The 21,561-nt window shown below is 43.0% G+C and overlaps 1 protein-coding gene across 1 annotated transcript; it reads left to right on the top strand.

Annotated features, from left to right (window-relative positions):
• Positions 1-2,205: 2,205 nt before the first annotated feature.
• On the top strand, positions 2,206-19,846 carry LHCGR (luteinizing hormone/choriogonadotropin receptor). The gene is given in 12 exon segments (XM_040612030.1): positions 2,206-2,345; positions 5,442-5,516; positions 7,373-7,447; positions 7,966-8,040; positions 8,143-8,220; positions 10,946-11,014; positions 11,686-11,760; positions 13,001-13,186; positions 15,766-15,846; positions 18,444-18,474; positions 18,476-18,511; positions 18,583-19,846. Coding segments are annotated over 12 exon segments (2,004 nt in total). The 3' UTR covers positions 19,666-19,846.
• The last annotated feature ends 1,715 nt before the right edge of the window (positions 19,847-21,561 follow it).

Genomic DNA, 21,561 nt, shown 5'->3' with positions numbered 1-21,561 from the left:
AAGGCCTCTTTCTACTCGGCACTTTGGGGAGACTTAAGCCTGCAACAATCAGTTCAAAACTCCATTAACCTAAACTCTTATACATACACACAGGCTGGATTGTGCTTGGCAAGATAAAGGATTTGCTTCTTTCTTACAGTCTTGTAAGTAGAGAAAGAGCCATCTAAGTGAACGTGTTTCCCTTGAACACAGGCAGGTTTTGAGACACAAACCACAAAGGTAAAGTGGACAAGAACAGGGATGGAAACGTTCACCTTTTTGTTGAATTTCAGATTTCTTTATCGATGTGGAAGTGTCTATGCGTGCTCCACCAGTATCTTGAGGATGGAGAGAGAAGACTGACTAGGAACTGCCCTTTTCCTTTGTTCTTGCTGTTTTGTGAGATGCTTGAAGTTGAAATACAGAACAGATTAAGTGCCATCATGCAGTTTAACGACAGTACGTATTAAAAGTGCTGGGTCATCCCACTTAAATTTAATCACATAAGCTCAAAGCACTGTTGCCAAAGGCTTTCTGCAGGCAGGGAGCAGGGGACAGGCACTCAGGGCACTGAGCCACCCACTATGGGAATCTGCAGCCACCGCGCTGCTCACTGCCATGGCACAGGGAGGTAGGAGGCTCTTGGACTGATAATGTTGATGTAATTAAAAGCCAAGACCTGGGTTTATTTTTTGCACTTTCAATCACGTTTCTATTTCTTTTGTAAATTATGAACATTTTTGCAAACAGTTTCATAAAAAGTATGGGGTGTTTTTTTCCAAGCAGTCACAGCTGATGGCGCAGATACGAGAGGTTCCTGCTGCCGGGGCTACAGAGCAGCAGTTTCTCAGTTTCTACTTTTTACTTCTTCCTTAAATTCTTTTGCTTTTGGCTCACAGTACCAAACCCTACTGCAGGATATCTCTACCTGTCTGGGCCCTCAGGGGCAAATACATTGTTCAAGGCACAGGACTTTGCTTCATTTCTAATTTAACCAAACCTCATGCACAACACAATGCTCCAGCATCCAGCTAGAAACAGGTATGACCCACCCACAGCAGCACGAACACGTATATCCTTACAACATCCCTATTAGGCAGGGAAGAACCGATATTCCCAGTTTACTGGCAGGGAGCCAAGGTGCAAGGAAACGAAATGATTTGCCCCAAATCACACAGACTGTTTGGAACATCGCTAGGAATTGGCTGCCAGGATCTTTAGTGCATCTAGATTTATAACCCCAAGACATACGTACATGTGACAGCCTCCCATTATATTGTGTGGGCATGATATAGGTGTGTACATATAAAAAATACATATATACATGTATATATAAAAGTTGATAAACATTTTTAATTGTCTTCATATAAAGGATTATGGGGTAAAAAAAAAGCAGGCTATATGAGTAGCATGGAAACATTTCAGTCAAAAAACCTTGAAGGGGTTTTTAAGGATGGGAAACAAATGTCTCTGGCTAGATATTTGTAATTATAAAGCAAAATGGAGCAATTATCTGTTTGCACAGAGATAATGCCTTGAAATACGCTAAATATTTCCCCGTGGCCATTATCGGGGAAAGTGTGGTCATGGCTGGATGAATTGGCTGGTGAAAGTGCTGTGATTCACATGCAGGGTGGAAGGGTAAAAATGCAGATCTGTCTCCCACATCGTTACTAACTTCTCAGGGTAACTAAAAAAATTAAAAAGGAAAAAAATACACTTGCTTTTAATCAACTAACCACACTAATGAAATTTATTTTTAAAATAAATTAAAAAAAATAAAAGCTACTGTATCAGACCTGATTTGGATTTTTTCTACACTTACACAGAACCAGAGCATCACCAGTGAATTCAGAGTGCCACGCTGCAACATCGCAGGGACACGGCTAGAAGGAGAACCCAGTCCAGCGAATGCAAAGATACTGTTTTATAAAGAAAGCTTTACGTGAAAGCCACTTTTTCTGAGGAGCTAACTTTAAATAGCCTATAGCTTCCTTTGTGCATGTAGCAGCCCACTTCCATCAGGCTAATAATTTACTTAACAGGTCATGATTATTATTATTATTAATTTGATGGTGATTAGTCTCAGATTTATGCTGCTAAGGAACTGACACAATATCCTTTGAATTCTGTTTAGCTGAGATCAATGGATCAGGCCCCAGGGGCACAGAACTGCAGGCAAAATAAAGTGGCGTTACGCTTGTATTGGTTTTTCTCCCTGCCGTAATGGCACGACCTATAAACAAGGAAACCCTGTACCTTACAGTCCTTTCCTCCCTCTCTTCTCTTTTCAGATCGTTTACTCATCTCCCTGTAAAAGTAATCCCATCACATGCCTTTGAAGGACTTAGAGATGCCTTCATCATGTAAGTTGACAACATTTTCCATAGGCTTTTCCTTAATTTCTTGCTAGAAATTCTACCGTAAACCTCCATCCCAAACAACACCTTTTTTTACAATAACATGAAAATGTGTTGCTAAAACATATTATTGGTGAAAAAAAGCAGCCACTGGGGAAGGATAAACAGCAGTATATAAAAGATTCTTTGAAAAGGTGTGATTTTTTTTTTAACAGTTGTTTAATGGATCACATAATGAAATATTAATATATCAGAGAGAACTGGGTACAGCTTAGTAGCTGATGACAGGAGCTTTTCACTGGCGGAGATAGATTTTGATCATCAAACATTACCACAGCAATGACAGCTATGGAATTCTGTGATTATACAGTTACCTAATACCCAAATCAGATAAATTTTTTTGGCATGTTGCACCTAGAGATAAGCTTGGCAGGGGGGCAGCAGGACTGAACCCTTTCTTGGATCTGTCAGTTCATGAGTGCTGTAATTTCCACACTGGGTCTGCATTGCTTCCCCTCCCTCAACTTTGTACCTATTCTATGTCAAGGACTTGGACCGTAAAGCCTGTCTGATGCCTCTTGCCCATATTTCTGTTGTTATTCCAGCTGCAAGATGGCAGGCCTAAGTCTCCATTAGTTATTAATTTTTTATTTTATCTGCGTTGAGTGGTCTCTAAAGGACAAAGCTGATGACACACCAGTGCAGTGCAGAACAGGGGAATGACCTGCCCCAGAACCTGTGCAGCAGCACAAATGATGCTGCTTTCTTTTCAAGGTGCACATTTTATACATCTCTTCACCTATCAAAATCACATAACGCATCAGATATTAAAAAATATATGTATTAGATGTTACATAATCTATTTTCAAGAAAACAAAAAAAGGTAGGAAACCCTTTTGTGGTTCACTCCTGAAGCCAAACTTGAAGGATGGGGGTAATAGACTCAACTGGACTCCTTTAGCTTTTAGCGCTCACTGGTTAAACAATTGTGGCCAATTTATAAACTTATGTATTCCTGTAGCTCTAGCAAGAAGAAAATAAGCTAAAAACTCTGCTGCGTGTATTCCACTGCAATCAAATATTATAGTACGATGCAACGGTGCTGCATTCTTGCATTCACTTGCATCTGAATGATTAATGAGGACATACCACTTTCAGATGGGAGACCAGCTAAATCTACAGTTTCTCCTACCTGTCTGACTTAAGGCTAAACTTCCCCAAACTGCCTGCATATCCTATTTTTCACAGAGAATGTTCCGTTCATTGACATTTTCTCTTCCATAAAGAGAATTTAATTGATTTCTTTGTGCACTTTTAATGTATCTCTCTGAATTAACAGCACAGAAATTGATGTATTTGTCTGAAGTAAATCTATAGAACACTTCATAATTTTATTAAGATTCAGTGTTACTTTGAAAAATGCATCTTTTTAATTATAAATCTCCAAGTCATCTATTTGGCAACTCATAATCTGCAAATCACATGATAAATTATTCTCACTGCCATAAGTCATTCCGACATATGTAAATGGTAAGCCAGTGGCAGACAGGAGCGATCCCACGGAAGGACCACGTTTCAGACCCCAGACTGAAAGAGTCTTCAAGTTCTGCGAGGAGGCACTGATGCCTCTCATCCCGTGAGTCCCTGAGGATCAGGCACCCAGCAGGCCGCTTGTTCTACATCCGTCTTTCATTTATCAGTAACTAATGCAATACCAAAACCAACAATCTCACTGAATTCCAATTATGGGAAATACCACGAGTATTTCTGTAAGAAATATATACATGTGCAATATACGATTGGTAGCGTGCATCCCCCTTTGCCACTACAAATGAAAAACACAATTCATTCTGGTCGAAGGGGTTTTATATCAACACCAAAAGGAATTGCTTTCTTGTAATTATAATTGAAATAAGATTAGCTCTCGGGACTGTGATGATACTGACTCTGATTTTGTAGATGCGTGCTGGTTTAGAAAGTACTTTCTTCTTGACAGTGTGTAATCTTAGGCTTAGTTTGTGTGCCCTTCCAGTCAGTTCTGTCAAGAAAAGCACTGTTTTGAAGACCTTTCCCCTATATAGGCATCACTATATACTATTTACAGAGGCAGTTTTGTGTGGCCCCATAAATCTTAATCTAGCAGGCATTTAATAAGCATCAAATAAATGGATTTTTTTACCTCAGTGTTCAGCATGGGCTATTCTTAAGTACACATGCCGAACAGAATCACAGAATCATTTAGGTTGGAAAAGACCTTTAAGGTAATTGGGTCCAACCCTTAACCCAGCACTGCCAAGGCCACCACTGAACCATGTCCCTAAGCACCACATCTACGCTCTTTTAAATACCTCCAGGGGCAGTGACTCCACCACCTCCCTGGGCAGCCTGTTCCAATGCTTGACCACCCATTCAGTGAAGAAATTTTTCCTAATAGCCAATCTAAACCTCCCCTGGAGCAGCTTGAGGCCCTTTTCTCTGGAGCATCAACATCTGACAGCGCCTACAAAACCAGGCAGTGCCGGTCAGTGTAATGATGAAAAATAGCCACTTCCTTTCAGTCTGCATGCACGCAATGAAAATGGCATTTAAACTCAAAAACTGTTTAGTGCACAGAACACGTTGTTGTGTATTTCTGCATCTGTGGATTAGATGACCATCATCCTGACTTAATAATAGCATATGAAGCACTGTGAACATTATCTACATCCTTGCCCATGCAAATAAATTCACTAAGCAGGACCAACGATAGAAGTCAGAGGCTCTCAGGCTTGGGCTCCCTCTGTTCACATTGGTGCTGGCCCTTAGTCACCACCTTACCTACAATTTAGTGAGAAAATGGAGATTGGCTGTTAGGGAGATGCTTATTCCAAAGGGCCGGCATTCCCTTTTGCCAGGACAGCAAAAGGCTGGTCTCTCTCAAACCCAGCTGGCACCGGCCCTCAGGATGCACGAGATGAGGCAGGGACACCAATGCCAAACAAAATTGGTAGGGGGAGGGCCAAACAGCTAAGGATTAAAAAAAAGGGAAATACAAAGGGGAAAGTTGATTTCTGGTATCTTTTCCGCTAACGTATTGCTTTGTGTCTGCCTTTTTCATTACAGCGAAATCGCTATGAGCGACTCCCTGGAGAGAATTGAAGCGGGCGCATTTGACAGCCTTCCCACTTTGTCTGAAATGTAAGCATCAGTTAAAAAAAAAAAAAAAAAAAGTCATCCATATAGTGATTTAGGATCATTAAGGAGTGAACAGTCTGCAGAGAAGTGTTCTTGGACCAAATCTTTCTGTATTACTTCAGTTGGCTTTGGTTTAGATCTGTGATGAGAAACATTTCTCTCCAAAGTACCATATGAAATAGCGAGCACTCTGTAAGATCTAGCCTTGGAGATCTAAATCATGCAGAGACATCCAAGCGTAGAAAGTCCCAGTGCTTTCAGTGAGCTCAACGGCGGGAGCAGAGCTCTGCATCTACTTCTGCCAGCACTGCCGAGCTTTCTGAGCAGGGAAATAATTCAAGATGACAACAGATGAGAAAAATCTTCCTTTTTGAAGATGCAGTTTTCAAAGCCCTACAGTATTTAAGTACAGCTGCTTAGTATGCATAGCTCTTCTTCCGAGCACTAAAATATTACTCAAACAGAACATGTACTGATTTAAGCTTGACCTGCATAGCACAGGCATCTGAGAGAGAGAGTTAGAAGTAATGACTAGGAGAATGCTCTGAAGTATTTAGTGAAATTGGAAACTATAAATCCGATTCAATATCTCATTACTGCCTTTTTCACATAGCATGATCAGCGAGTGGCTTACAAACGGTGCAACTGAGTGAAGACAAATTCATCTCCTTTTTCTCTTATGTGTGAACTCCATTGAAGCCAGTTATTGACATAAGCAAGAGATGCAGATTTGTCTACCTCTGACCGGGTCCAGCTTCCACTAGAATCAATAGTGGGTTTAGGGAAGGAATAAAAGATCTGACCCCATGAATTCATCTACAGTTTATGGATAGCTTGTCATTTGCTTGTCCTCCTAACCCGAAAAGCTAAGCAAGACCGTTAAAAAGCTACAGGAGGTCAGCAAGAAAACTGGTTTGAACCTTGAATGCTCCACATGCCTCCCACTGCAAGGGCTTCTTGTCCCAAGCTGCGCTCAAGGCCGCTCCCAGTAGGTGGTCAGGGTAGGTGGGGTCAATGGCATTCTTGAATTTGACCTCTTGTTGCAATGTCATGTGCTAAAACCTTTGAATCTTGTAAATCATGCGTAGGGAGGTACCTGGGCTATGGCTGTTGGCCTTTTATGCAAACATATGGGGGTGCAGTAGACTGCATAGCTGCAGAAAGTGCTCCTTAATTGAGAGGGTCTGCCCATCGTTGAGCGACCACTAGCAAACGGTATTTCTCACACACTGATGTCCATCTCCCAGTTTCTGCAGACCTAAGCAGGCATCTGGTGCTACTAGCCACTGCTCTAAAGAAGTCCACGGTGCTCTAAAGGTGAAACCAGATGGGGAACTGCTTTTCCCAGCTAGGTAGAGCATCAGTAAGACAATGGGCACAAGGGATGAGCCAAAAGGGTCTGACCGCAGTGCTCCTTGCTCAGCCCCACTTCCCAGCCCACCTGCTGGAGGCACAGCCGTGGTGGCAGCACGCTCGCGCCCCTGAGCCCCTGCAGTAAAGCAGAAGCTCACTGCATCGGGCACGCCACGAGCCCACAACGCGTATCCCAAAGAACAGCAGACAACAGCAAACTGCTAATTCCCACCAGTGGCAGGGATATCCAGTCCAGGTCATCTCAGCTCAGTGAACCACAAGAATCCAAGAGCTGTTATCTTGTCGGCTACCTAACAAGGGCAGGCCGTCTGTATTAGCAATAGTGCCTGGAAACGCCCGCGTGGTACACTTGTAGAAAGGACAGCCTTTGCCCTATTCATATTCTATGCTTGACTGTTTTCTGACAAAGCCAATCGCAAGCAAAATTCAGGACCCTCCCAAATGTAGACCTGTTATAATACTGAAATATTTTTCCCTCATTACAGATTAATCCTGAACACGAAAAATCTGTTACACATTGAGGACGGAGCGTTCAGAAACCTTCCAAGGCTAAAGTACTTGTAAGAAAGAGTTCTGTTTCTTTTCAGGGTTTTGTTTTTTTCCCCCTCTAAAGGAGGAAAGTATAAGGAAAAAAGTTTTTCACACATGACAGTACGGTAGAAATACATACAGCATTTACAGTAGCTTTAACGTGCAGTTAAATAGTGAGGTCTTTCAATAGGCAAGAAAATAAAGAAGCTAAGTAGGGCAGTAATGGACAAAACAGTAGTAAAGTCTGCAAATTAGTTCTGGTAATGGTTTATGTCTAGAATAAAGCTTTCAGAAAAGGTAACTTTTGCAAAAGGGGTAACTAAAAATCTCTTCTTTGTGCTTAATGTAGAAAGAACAGACACTGCTTCTCCAGGACACTGCTTGAGGCTGCTACAAAACTTAATTTTTACAGGCCTTACACACACAGTTGGAACATACTTAAAAATTCACTCACCTTTTAAGGCACTGTTCAACTCATAGCTTCTGAGCTGGCTTCTTGTTGCATCCACCCTTTTCTCCTGTAAGTAGGAATTATGCTTTTCTCTAGGAGCATCTGTAACACTGGAATAAGACAATTTCCAGACCTGACACAGATCTTCTCATTAGAAGCTCATTTTATTTTGTAAGTAGAGACCCACCCTAGCCCAGCTTTAAGTCTTTTACATCTTGTTCCTGGATCACTGACAAAAAGATTTATTTATGTTTTTTTTCCCCCCTCCTGAAGGGAGCTCTGTGATAACTTGCGTATGACAACTATACCGCAGAATGCTTTCCAGGGGATGAACAACGAATCGCTGACGCTGTGAGTAAAATAATCCTAGCTCCAGTTCCGTCCAGGAGGATAACGCTTCTGCTGGAGGGAAGCAGGCTGACTTTGTAAAAATCTTGAAATTAAGCCCCATACAATATATGTCTGTATTGTGAGTTAAATTTGAGAGCTTAGGAAACAGAGGGGTATCCTTCAAGCTAATGAGCAGGGGGTTATCCAGAAGCTAACTTCACTTGGGAAAGAAAACAGGAAGAGGAATCCAAATCTTCATCTTTCATGCAATGTTATTTTTAAAAAATACCATCCACAGGACAAAAAACTCCAAGAGCTGCGGCTGCTGCAGGGCAAAGTTGCTCCTCTTCCCTGAGGGATGTCGATTTTGAAACAGTGCTTGCAGGGACCAGCCAGGCTGATGCTCCTGAGCTTCAGCTGTACCGCGTCCCCCTGAAGAGGAGGAAGAGAAGCAATCGATATGAAGCAGCAATGCTTGGTCTTACCCCCACTTCTTCTGACTCAGCTTACGGTGATTCCCGTGAGTCTCCGCACCCACAACTTTCCTTTTAGCAAACTGTGGATTCGTCGCTGCAGCCGCCTGTGCAACAGGTGGGTGCGATGCCAGGCGAGACACCCCCTGTGGAAGACAAAAAGCAGCAGGAAGCCAAGGTGAAGTGTCATCTGCCATCAGAGCACAAACTGTGTACAGACCTTGCAGCAGCCTTGTCCTCCCAGAAACTTCCACAGAGAAGGGCTGAAATAAAAAATAATAAATAAAATTAAAAAAATCACAGGCTGAGCCTTTCTGCGGGATACGGCTGAAATCCAAGTCACCCCGAGAAGGAAGGGCCAGCCGAGCCACCGAGGGCAGCAGCAGCCACCTGCTTCGCGTGGTGGCCACAGACACCCACGTGGTGGCCAGCAATGCCAACCTCTGCAGACCAGACTGATTTTTAAAAGGCAGCACACACCCAACTGGAGAGCCTTGCCTTGAGACAAGCATGTACCAGCGCCACCACCACCCACCCCCCGCGTAAAACTCCGTGAATATTTGCACCTGCAAATTTGCTGTGCATGTGAGCAAGAACCGCAGCTGCCTGCATCGGGCTCATCATCAGGCTGATGTGCCAGCATGACTAATTGCAACAGATTTTATGCATTGACCAAAATCTTCTGAAACCATTAGAGGAACTGAGCATATATGGGACTGAAGACAACTCCTACGTGATGTTAAAGAGGAATCGCTTAGATGAGGGCATCATTTCATCTTATAAGCCTCTTCCCTACCAACAAGTTCTCAAAATAACTTCAGCAAATTATGCTTCTGCTAATAGCACACAAAATAAAATGAACATACAAGAGATGGACAAAGGTGCTTAAAATTTTTACCATAACCATAAAGTGTATTAAATGAGAGGGAGTCTAAGTCAGGAAACAGCCAACAGCCATTTTTCTCCCATCCTTTTGTGACAGGGAGCTCACCGCAAGAAGAAAAGAATTATCTTATCAGCAGCTTCCTAATTGTAGAGCTACAAGTTAACTCCACCCCATGCGGTTAACTGTAATTAGCTGAAGTAATTCCTGTTGCTGCAGCACGGTCTGCTGAAACACAAGTAATCTATGAAGGTGTAAAGTCAGGCTGCAGTAATACTTTGCACTGCAAATAGCTAATTTAGTCTTTCCAACAGTTAGTGTTTCATGAGGATGGGGAAGAAAAAAAAAAGAAAAAAAAAATCAATCCTAGACGCCGTCGTGGTTTTTAAGGAAATCACCGATTTCAGCATTGCGCTGAGAGAGACTTCTCCTAGCAAACATAGCCAGGCTGCCCATGCTTCAGCTTTTCTTGGGAGCAGGTTCCATAGCTCCAGGTTCTGCTCTCCCAAAACCAAGCGAGAAAGCAACAAGAGAAATTTTGTTTGATTTATAAACTGCACCAAAGTTTCTGTTAGGGCTTAATATTAAGGAAAAAAACACTATATACAAATTATTATATTGAAAGTATGTTGCAAAAAATGAACTTAATATCACAAATGGATTTTTCTCAGTCAAATCAGACCCACAGGTTAGATCTCCTAATGAAGGAAAAGAGCTGGACTTGCAGCGCAGCAGAGCCCAGCCTTTAGGTACCTGGCGCCAGGATGGGCAAATCAAGAACCCAGGGTGGCAGCAAGTGTCCCTGTGCAGTACAGGGGACAGCAAGGCTTCCGCAGCACAACCCCAGCCTGGCAGCAGTACTTTGAGGAGCTGATCGCTCCCGGACTGCTGGATGATGCCTGACTCACCCCTGCCTCCCTGCAAAGCTGTTCCTTGGGCTGCTGGAAAATGTGTCTGTCCAGGAGCATCTTCCAGGCTTTAGAGTCGCTTTCCATCTGACGCTTCCCTAGCCCTTACAATCTCCCATTTACATGTGCTGACACTGTAAAATCCAGGTTTTTGCCTGTGTGTCAGGAGCTTACCTGGAACTAATGTCTCATTTCTGGATCTCAGCTCGAGGTAGGCACAGGTGAGCCCCTCGGAGCAGGGAGCATCCATACGTAAGCAGAAGTTCTCCTCCACAGCTAAACAGGGAGGTGCTTAGGGAATGTAAGCTGCAGTTTTATCTTAATTTTAGAGTTAACGTAAGTCATGCAATAGTTAAATTTGTTCTATATAAGCAGACCATCTAATCATTAAAATTAATGCAGCGTTAAGATTTGAAAGCTGTAGTATGTAATCTCGTCTTTTCCAAATATTTTTCCCTTATGCGTTTTTTTTTAATCCCCAGCAAATTGTATAAAAATGGATTTGAAGATATCCACAGCCATGCCTTCAATGGGACAAAGCTGAATCAATTGTGAGTACCTTTCCCCTCCTCGGTACTTTTTTTTTTTTTTTAACTAGTGAATAATAGTTCAAGTATAGCCAAAAGCTATTCCTTCAGCTTCACTGGCCATCTTGCATTTCCTGATACCTGTTAGAAAACGGCACGTTTCTGTGTCATGACTCAGTTGTTAATCCTGCAGCAATTACTGCTTTTCCTGAAACAGCATCCCTCAGGACGCTGCAGTTTTTATGAGTAAAACTCATCATTTTTAATCAAATTTCATAAATCCTTAAACTTAGCAGCAATAGTAAAAGCCTGAAACCACAGCCCAAACTGAGGAGCCTACATTTTACGTCTGGAAACATCAATAGTTCTTAGATCACTCTCACACGCTCTGGGACAAGCCTCTTTGTTCTGGTGAAACTTTTGCTGCATTTTTGTGCACTGCTACTACAGCGAAGGAACCAGACTGGTTGTCCCTGGTTTAAGTCAGGAGAAATTGGAAATTATCAGAATTAAGCATAGACAATAATGGTCTGACAGCATCAGCAGAAGGAGAGGTGGCGTGAGAAATACCACCGCTCCCAGGTGAGGTATTGTAACAACCACCGCTGTGGTGGGAGAAAGGATTGAAATATGGTAGGAAGAAGAAACCAGAAAAGGGTTATTTTAAAATACAGAGTTAATGGTTGTTTCCACAGAATCCTGAAGGACAATAAGAACCTCAGGCGGATACACAACGATGCCCTGAGAGGGGCCACGGGGCCCGATGTCCTGTGAGTACCCACCGCTCAGTCACCTGGGCTTATAGGAACGGCGCTGTGCCACGCAGGCTGCGTCACCTCGGCAAACGCGGGCTTGCGGTCTGGAAGGAGACTTGATCTCCTCCCTTAGCTTGTAAAATGAGAACAGGTCAACCAAATGCCATGAAAATACAGGGCGGAAGGCTCAGTTCACACCGTGAGAAATGCATATCAGCTGGTTCGAGCGCTGGTATTGACCTCCGCCTCTTAGATATTTCAGCCTTTGCTTTATTTGTGTCAGATCCCCCTGATTCTGTTCCTGTGCCTTATTTTTTGACATTGCAAATTCACTTGTCTTTCAATAGGATGAGTTATGTTTTTACAATATATTATCTTAGAATTCGGTTATAAAAGTGAACTAGCTGATTGCATGCTATAAGTTTGTGCTGAATAAAACACAATATTATCATCCTCATGATTTATTAACCAAGTGCTTACTGGAGGGCTGCACTGGCTGTAACTCCATGCAATAAAATACAATGGGTAGTTCTATAAATAACACTCTGTGCTGCACATGCCATTTGAATCCTTTTATTGATACTTTACAGTACGTGGCATCACAAATACCACTGCTGCAGCCACAGCCTTTCCCCCCCGCCCCCGGGTTTAACAGCCTGATGCTGAAAATCCCCAGTCACGTTGATGGCCTTTCCTCACACAAACAGCCCCTCTGAAGTTACTCTAAGCCGAACTGCTTAAATTTGTCTTGGCAAGAACAATGGATTCTTTTACGTGTTATTAATTAATAACTATTTAATGAAAACACCTAGAACGGTCCTTCAGAACCAAGCAGAGCGCCAGGAGGGTGTCCTACCTGTTAGCTGGCTGGAGAGTCACATTTGCCCACTTGCCCTGGCCTAAAGAGCTGGCCCTCACTCCATTGTGGCTTTCTGAGAGGTCAGGGAATGTGGTGGGGGTTGGTTTCCCCAGGATTAAATGAGCACCTTGCTTCACTGGGGATCCTGGGCTACGGGGATGCTCATATTCTGCTGCTCTGTAGTTTCACAGACCACGTTTCTGAGCTGGGTATCAGGTGCTGAAGGGGCTTTGCAGATTTAGACCTTGGTGAAGAACAGTTACCTACTGTCATGCTTTGGTGGTATTTCTATACCTATGAAAAGAAAAGAGGACAAGTTGCCGTTACCTGCTGTCATGCTTTGGTGGTATTTTTATACATACAAAAAGGAAAGAGAATGCTGTCTCTATTTCACAGGGATATTTCTTCAACAGCGCTGGAGTCTCTGCCTAGTTATGGGCTGGAGGCCATTCAAGTCTTAAATGCAACGTCATCCTACTCATTAAAGAGACTGCCACCGCTGGATAAATTCAGCAGTCTTCTGGGAGCCGTTCTAACGTACCCCAGCCACTGCTGTGCTTTTCGAAATCTAAGGACAGAAAAGTAAGTCTGAATAGCATGTTATTGTACTGCGGTACTTCAGAAGCTCCAAAATGGCAATTCTGTTTTATTCAGCTCATGAGATTTGACTGCCCTTACTCCCATTACAAGGAAGCTGTGTACACAGCAAGGCCAGAACAGATCTCTGCTAAAGCCAGCAAAGTTTTCCCCATTTATTTTAGAACAGAAACGGATCCCATCCTGTGCTCAGTATCTTTTAGCAGGAACATTATTCTACGTTTGCTTCAAGTTTATATTTTTCTTAGCATCACAATTAAAAACCCTACTGGCATATGGAAGACAGATCTCCATCAATAGCATGTAACCCCCCCCAAAAAAAAAACAAAAACCAAAACCCCCTTGTAACCTTTAGCTATGTAGCTTATTTAATGCAGGTGATAGGATGAGCTAGTAGAAAAGGCAGGCTTTCAATTACCCACCAAAATTAGGACCCGACAGAAGCCTCCAGAAAGAGGTTACTCAGTTTAGTTCCAGTCATTTCAGATAACAGACAGTATTGTTCTCCCCACAAATGGAAACAGCAGAACTTTGCGTCTGCTAATTTGGGGCAGTCAATCAGAGACAACTGGAGCTAATTTTTCAGCATTTTTCTTTGAAAGAAATCAACCTTCAGTTCACTTTAGGCAGCCAAAGCGACTCCAAATGAATTTAGCTGAAGCTCTGAGGATGCCTCTTCTCGCCTGTCTCAAGTGAAGAATACAGAAAAGACATACTGAGCTGTCTGAATGAGAAGCCTGACCTGTGCCACTTGCATGCCATCACATCAGGACTGCGTTGCAAAGGCAGGAGTAGAATCCAATTCTTTAAAATCAGGGGTGATGCTATGCTTCTCTGACTCCTTCTGCAAGAATAGAGCAAAGATTCTACAGTCAAGGGTTTCCACTGCTACCAAACTCTGATTCAGTCCCAGATTATGTCTCTGAGTGTATTAAATGCAGAAGCAATTCTGGGACCAAAAAAAAATTAAAATTATTCATTCTAATGAAGATAACTATACGTATCTGATATTATATTAATTTTCAGGTGCTTGACTTTGCAACGTGATTGTGATCTATAAAAATAGGGGTGTTTTAGTAAGACACTTTCTTGTATTTAGTGACTGTTCTCTTAGTAAACTGGGAGGAAAAAAACCCCTGCAGATCAGGAAACTAGACTGCCTTTTAACTGGGGCATCAGCAGGGTTCTGAGCAGTGCTGCGTTAACCTGTCTGCACAGCCCTGGCCACTGGAAAAAAGGCAGAAGCAACAGGACGTTATCTTCTATATGACCAGCTACTACAGAGGAATGAGAGGCAGACCTCTGCCTGTTTTCCTTGTCCTCTAGTGATGGCAGCAGAAGCCCACAGAGACTGGAGACCTCACCTTCCCGGGTTACACAGGGAAGGGCCTTTGTGTGGTTATGCATTCTCACGGTCACGCAGCTGCAGCCTGTTTCTGTCTCCTTTTACTCCCTTCTGTTGCCCTGTCTTTATTCTACACAGTCATTCCACCCAGTTTTTGCTACCCCTGCCCCATACTCTATTCCATAGCACCTATAGACTGGACCCTCTCATCGGTGAGACAAGGTCACCAGGTCTTACTTACATCTGACCAGGCAAGCAGCATCACCGAAGTCAGCATGACAGACATTAGGGAAATACAGTCCTCAGACCAAATATTCTTGAGATTTCTGGGGTACAGTTGTGTGCTCATTCCCTGAGCTGTGCAGGGGAGGTGGAAGGTAGCATTCACTTCCCTGGACTTTCTCCCACTCGCCTGAATGTGGCAGGGGGGAAGCTGTTTATACCTTATCTTCAAAAAATTACCAAGAAAGAACAACTTTGTTTCCGTGCTATTATGTATAACTATCACACAGGTGCTTAGATTGGAATCTTATTTCTCTCATTATAGTTAAAACTTTCCATAAGCTTCCAGGTGTCTGATCCTCTTAAGAGCACACAAAAGAGCTTAGTGGTTTTGCTGGCTCTTTCTGCTGTCACAGCAACAAGGTCAGACGAAGCCATTTCCACTCACACCATTAGAGTGCCTGGCCCATACTTTCAAAGCCTCAAAACCAGAGATTTTGCCAAGTACGTCATCCTTCAACTCGTGCTTTTCAAATTGCTTTACTTCCAGCATGTAAAGTCTACCTCCAGATCCCAAACAGTTTTTAAAATAAGAGTGTCAGGCCAGCTTCCCAGCACTTGTTAACATGCATTCCTCTAAAAGCCAGCATAACCGCTACCGTTCACGCTGGTGGAGAATCTGCCCCACTTCAGTACAATTATTTCATAAGGCAAAACAGGCCTTTTAATTCCAGCACAGGTTACTTTGCTGTAAGAAATACATCATAAACAATAACCGAGCTGAAAGACCATCCTTTTACCTGCCCTGAGGTACTGCCTGCTGTCACAGTATTTGAAGCCTTCTCCTCCCCACTTCCAGAGGTCTACGTGAACGTTCACACTGCCAGGAGGCCAACGCTGGCTTACCTTGCGTGCCTGCAAAGACCACTTGCAGAGAAAATGGGAACTTGGCCAAAATCCAGACTGAAACTCAACTTGCTTTTCATCCTTCTTTCAGACAAAATTCCTTGCTTTCCATTTTTGACAACTTCTCCAAAGAGTGTGAAAGCAGCATGAGGAAACCAGCTAACGAAATATTGTAAGTACCTCTCTGCATACAGATGCTGCAAGCAGCAAATACAGACCTCCCCCTCCTGCTGTTCATGTGTTTTTTCTAGAACAGCATGTCTTTTGCTGCTGATTCAGTCACCTTTACAAGTTGCACAGTGGTAATTTTACTATCATTAAACCAAGACTTGTGATTTTGATGTTCAAAAGGAAAGGAAAAAAAAAACCATAAACTTACGAGCTTTACTCACTCCAGCTTCTCTTCTGAATCCTTGAAAGACTTTCAAAACAGTGATTAAATATTTAAGAAAGTTAACGGCCTACATGGAGACTTTTCATGCTCTGAGATAATTGCAGTTGTTTGTGTGATTCAAAGAGGAGCTGCTACTGTTAATATTTTTTTGCCTACAGAAAAGCTAATTAGAAGTCTGTGTGTCAGCAGTTTGCCATGGTTGAAATAAAGCCCCCAAGTTAGAAGTATAATGACCCCGTGCAATTGGTTTACCTCTTCTAAACGTGCCTTTCTGTATCGTCACAGTCCTGTGTGACAGCATTCAGCAGGACAGTGAGAGAGGCTGGCATCAAAACTGTTGCATTGGCCATGCTGCATGACACTGACTCCAAACCAGTATTAAATGGAGAAGTTTACGTATTTCCTGCTGTTCATCCCCCTACAGCTAAACGGGAGAGTCTCTGACGTGGGGTCAGAGCATTGTAAAGTCTAGAAAAAACAAGATTCTGGTCACAAAATTCCAGAGAGCTAAGTACAGCTGAAATGTGATTGATTCATTGAAATATGAACAAGACTACTTTGTGGGGCATCATCTTGTTTGCTGGGTGGTGAGGCCTCCTGAACTTGCAGTTTGTGGGGGTTTTTTGCCTTTTGTAAAGCAGCAGCTCCCTTGATTCTCTTGTCACCACTTCTCATTTGCTGCCTGCCTGCAGCTCCTCCAAGGGCCTCACTTCGACAGTCCTGTCTGCTCCACTCCTAACTGCAAAACTGAAGCACTTCAGGACTACAAAAAGGCAAAGTGCAACCAGTCAACTAGATCAAGAATATATTGCCTCTATCGGGGGTGGCTTTGGGGAGAAGCAAGGTGAGGCAAGGAGGTAAACACAGAGCATTAGAGCACATCATAAAGGCAAGTGAAGTGACACCCCAGTGAGGAATATCATCACGCAAATCGCCAGTGCCTACACCGGAGTAATCCCCTTGCTTTGGGGATTAGCATGTTGCACTCCTACCACACATTTAATAGTCTGTCCAGTCTATTGGCTCCTGAAGCTTTTTGCTTTGGTAAATCCCTGTCCCAGCAACTCTTTTAGCAGACATTGTATTTAAGCAAACGGAAGGTCATGATGCATGCTGAACAGCTGCAAGTTGCAGAGTTTGGGAACCACAGCAGAAATCAGCTGAAAGTCCTAAGATCTTATTAGGAAAAAAAACAAACAAAAAAAACAAAACACAAAAATACCAAGATATTCCAGCTTGTACATGACAGCATGTTTACATAGCCTCTCAGAAAATCACAATAATTTTTTATTTATAAATAGCATCAAACATCTTCCCTGCTCTTCCAGTTTAAGCCAGGCAAGTAAAAGCAAGATACTGGGCAGTTTTTTATGTAAAGAAAGAGAATGACAACACTGAGAAGTCATTTGCCCAACAGGAAGAGTGGAAAAGCAGCTCTGCTTCACTTGCCAGTTAAGACCCTGCTCCAGAAGGATAGTTGAATGTACATGCTTCAGTAGATATCAACAGTTAAGTGTGTATTTAAGTGGCCACAAAGCTACTGGTGCTCTGAAGAGTTGTCCTCCATAGAGATGCCTTCCTGGTCTCCCAGTGCAGACTGAGTGTTTGCTCACAGTCAGGATGGCTGGGTAGCTGTGAAATATTTCTGACAAGGAATGAAAAGAGATAATGTTTGCTTTTAAAACACTTTTTTTTTTTTTTTTGGTAGGCTTATCTCCACACTACTGATGACCTACAGATTATAGAGGTCTATTTTAAACATCTAAAACATCTATAATTAGGCATTGGGTCCAGTCTAAACTTAATGTATTCCTATCCATCAACATTATCTAGTTAACCGTGCACTTCCTGTGCCTTGCTTTGTAATACTGCGAACATCAAATTCCTCAGCACTTCAATCATATGTAGTCTCAGGGCTTTGGTCGCTAAGTGGCTTTCCTAAGGGAGGTAAGGGTTCACAGTCAATCCTTCAGTTATTTTAGTTTGGCTTCTATAACTGATAAACCTATATGCATCAAACCTAGAATTCATCAATTTGAGTGTTACTACAGTTTGAACTGCAGTCTGCTGGCAGCATGAGAACAATGGCTCGCTTACAAGGCAATCAAGATAAAGTACTTACTTGTAAGTAAGTTGCATAAGAAAGCATTCCCATGGATGTGAATAGGGTCCTGCTGCTCTCCAAGGCTGCTCCCCAAATTAAAAGGCATCCTAACAAGGCTTCATTATATGTAACCAACCTGTAGAAACACCCGTAAGAAGTAACTGTTTTTAAAACTGTTACCTGTTGTATTTTACAAAAGAGTGGGAGCAGCATGTAACAAATAGTTCACTTTATTTGTGGGGGTGGGTATTTGTTTGTTGTTTTTTTTTAGTTACAGAGATGACTCTTACAACGCATCACTGTGGTCAGCAGAAAATAGCATGTACCCGTTTGCAACAGGTGAAGAAAACTCTCCATACAGCTACTCAGCCATTTTCTATGACAGCGAAATGGCAGACTTCAATTTTGAGTATGACTTTTGTCATCCTAAAGTACTCACATGCACTCCAGAACCAGATGCATTTAATCCCTGTGAAGACATCCTGGGATACAGCTTTCTCCGAGTCCTGATCTGGTTTATAAACATCCTGGCCATTGCTGGCAATTTCACTGTTCTCCTCGTTCTGATAACGAGCCATTACAAGCTGACGGTTCCTCGCTTCCTCATGTGCAACCTCTCCTTCGCTGATTTTTGCATGGGGCTTTATCTGCTGCTCATCGCTTCTGTCGATGCCCAGACGAGCGGTCAGTACTACAACCATGCCATAGACTGGCAAACAGGCAGCGGCTGCAGCACTGCCGGCTTTTTCACCGTGTTTGCAAGCGAGCTCTCCGTGTACACGCTGACGGTGATCACTATAGAAAGGTGGCACACGATCACCTACGCCATGCAGCTGGATCGAAAGCTACGACTGAGGCATGCCGTGCCGATCATGCTCGGTGGCTGGATATTCTCCATTTTAATAGCAGTGCTGCCTCTCCTGGGGGTCAGCAGTTACATGAAGGTCAGCATTTGCCTACCCATGGATATTGAAACGGGTCTTTCCCAAGCCTACATACTGCTGATCTTAGTGCTGAATGTCATTGCCTTCATTGTCATTTGTGCTTGCTACATTAAGATTTATATAGCTGTTCAGAATCCAGAGCTGGTAGCTGCCAATAAAGATACCAAGGTCGCCAAGAGAATGGCGGTACTGATCTTCACTGATTTTACTTGCATGGCCCCCATCTCCTTTTTTGCCATATCCGCTGCCTTTAAAGTACCCCTTATCACCGTGACAAACTCCAAGATCTTGCTGGTTTTATTTTACCCCGTCAACTCCTGCGCAAACCCATTCCTCTACGCAATTTTCACCAAAGCATTTCGAAGGGATTTCTTTCTGCTGATGAGCAAGCTCGGTTGCTGTAAGAGCCGAGCAGAGCTTTACAAGGTGAACTATTTCTCTGCTTATACCTCCAACTGCAAGAATGGCAGCTGAGCCACAGCCCCCAGCAAAGCCTCGCAAGCACTGCTGCTCTTGTCAGCCTTAGAGAAGCCGTACCCTGCAGTATGAGACAAGTCCTACAATGAAAATTAAACTGGAGCACCAACAGGTGTGGCACTTTGCAAGGCCAGTTTTCATTATTGTAATGACTAGGGATTCTTTTATAATATCTTGAGCATTTCACAATAAATAAAAAAGCCAATCAATAACTCTCATGCAACATAATACTTTGAACATCAGAACAGTTATTTTATCTTTTCTTCTTTCATAACAGTAGGCATGGAAGGTGACTATTAGGCAAAACTCTTCTTTGGGGGGAACCAGAGGAGCCCAGGAATAGTCAAGGTGCTCTTGAAGTTAACAGGTACTGAAGTTAACAGTGATTGCAGTCTAGCTCCTTTTTCTCCAGATCTGCTCCCCTGGAGTATTTAAAGCCTGTCTGTTACCTTTCATGCCTTGTTTTTCCATTCCTATCAGCTGTGCTGGCATTGTTGGGTTAAAGAAAGGGGCACTAAACTAGATGCCTCCCTTCATTTCATCAGCAGAAAATTCCAATTACATAGCCACCTACACCCAGTTAAAAGTGTTCAAGCAGCAGGTTGTAAAGATGTCACCAAGGCGAAAAGTTTGCTTGAACCTTTGTTACTAGCAATTTTGCAGTTTACATCAGATCTCAGTCTGAGCTGGTAGGTAATTTACTTTTTAAAAAAATGAACCCACGCACAACCATGTACGATCTGGAAATCACAAGAGTTGCAATAGCTGTAAGATACCTCCTGCTGCACACAGGACTGTATTTTGTATCATATGTGAGCACACACAAGTCATGTAAGCTGTAAGGGCTCCCTCTCGGCAGTGGAATAGCTGCTCCCTGCCAGGCAGGTAAGCGCTGCCTTGTTTTCTCTCCAGGGACAGTCTCTTGCATCCTTTTCATCTGTCCACTCTCTGGCATCACCAGAGCCAGCAGCATTCAGGATGCACTGGGGACTCCTCAGCACTTACAGTCCAACTCCATTCCCAGCTGATGAAGCAGAGTAGTTACTTTTTAGTGCCTGTTACTTTTCCCATTAAAAAAAAAAAATCTATCTTTTCTTTCACTACGCATTGCCTGATGGTAAGGAGATCCAGATTCACAGCTGTGTTCCTATTTTAAGTAAAAATTGAGTGTTGCTTTGTTATTGCAGCATATCTGCAACAAATAAGCTATCAACCTTATACCACCATGAGCCAACACCACATGATCTAGAAGCGGGAGATTCAGATGTGTGAGCACTTACCTGCATCATACAGGCCAAACAATCTGTACTGGGTGACAAGCTGCAGATTGCCCGGAATGCCAGGCCGGATCCCTGTGGAAGCCTGCCCCAGGCACATTCTGCACTGCCTGGTCTTCTGAAAACGAGGCACTTAGTTATTGAAAGTTCACAGTCCTGTGAGCAAAAAACAGATGGAAAAGCTGCAGGCTGAAGATCAAGCTTATTCTTAGGTTGCTTATCTTTGACAGGTTGGTTACATTGCCTTTGATGGGAGGAACATGTGAGTGCGTATGTTCCATCAAACCAATGTGGTAGCACGAGACCTACATGCGGCAGTTTATGGTTCACAGAAGGTAAAGCAAACAGGTTTTATTTGGGCTTGTGCTCAAAATTTTAGCATCTTAGATCACATTCTGTATGTAATACTCACTGTATCTGAAGACAGGTCCTCAGCTGGTATGAGACACGCCTCCCTTGCGCTCCATGGAGCAGTGCAGTTGTAAAATCTGTGCTTACTCCGGAACAGTCACAGCCTAATAGTTCTTGATGGCCACCAAAAGTGCAGACTGTGATACATAAGAAAAATCTATTATTGCAATCACTTTAAACCTTTTACATGCTGCTTCTCAAATGAGTCCTTTGCTTTCAAGTCTGCGACAGCAATAAACTATTCTGCGTTCCAAAGCACGCCTCTTATTGCTAAAATGCT

The sequence above is a fragment of the Falco naumanni genome, chromosome 12 (genome assembly GCF_017639655.2).
Source record: "Falco naumanni isolate bFalNau1 chromosome 12, bFalNau1.pat, whole genome shotgun sequence".
NCBI lineage: Eukaryota > Metazoa > Chordata > Aves > Falconiformes > Falconidae > Falco > Falco naumanni.
Note: the sequence above shows the minus strand (reverse complement) of the source record. Positions and strands in the feature narration are given on the sequence as shown.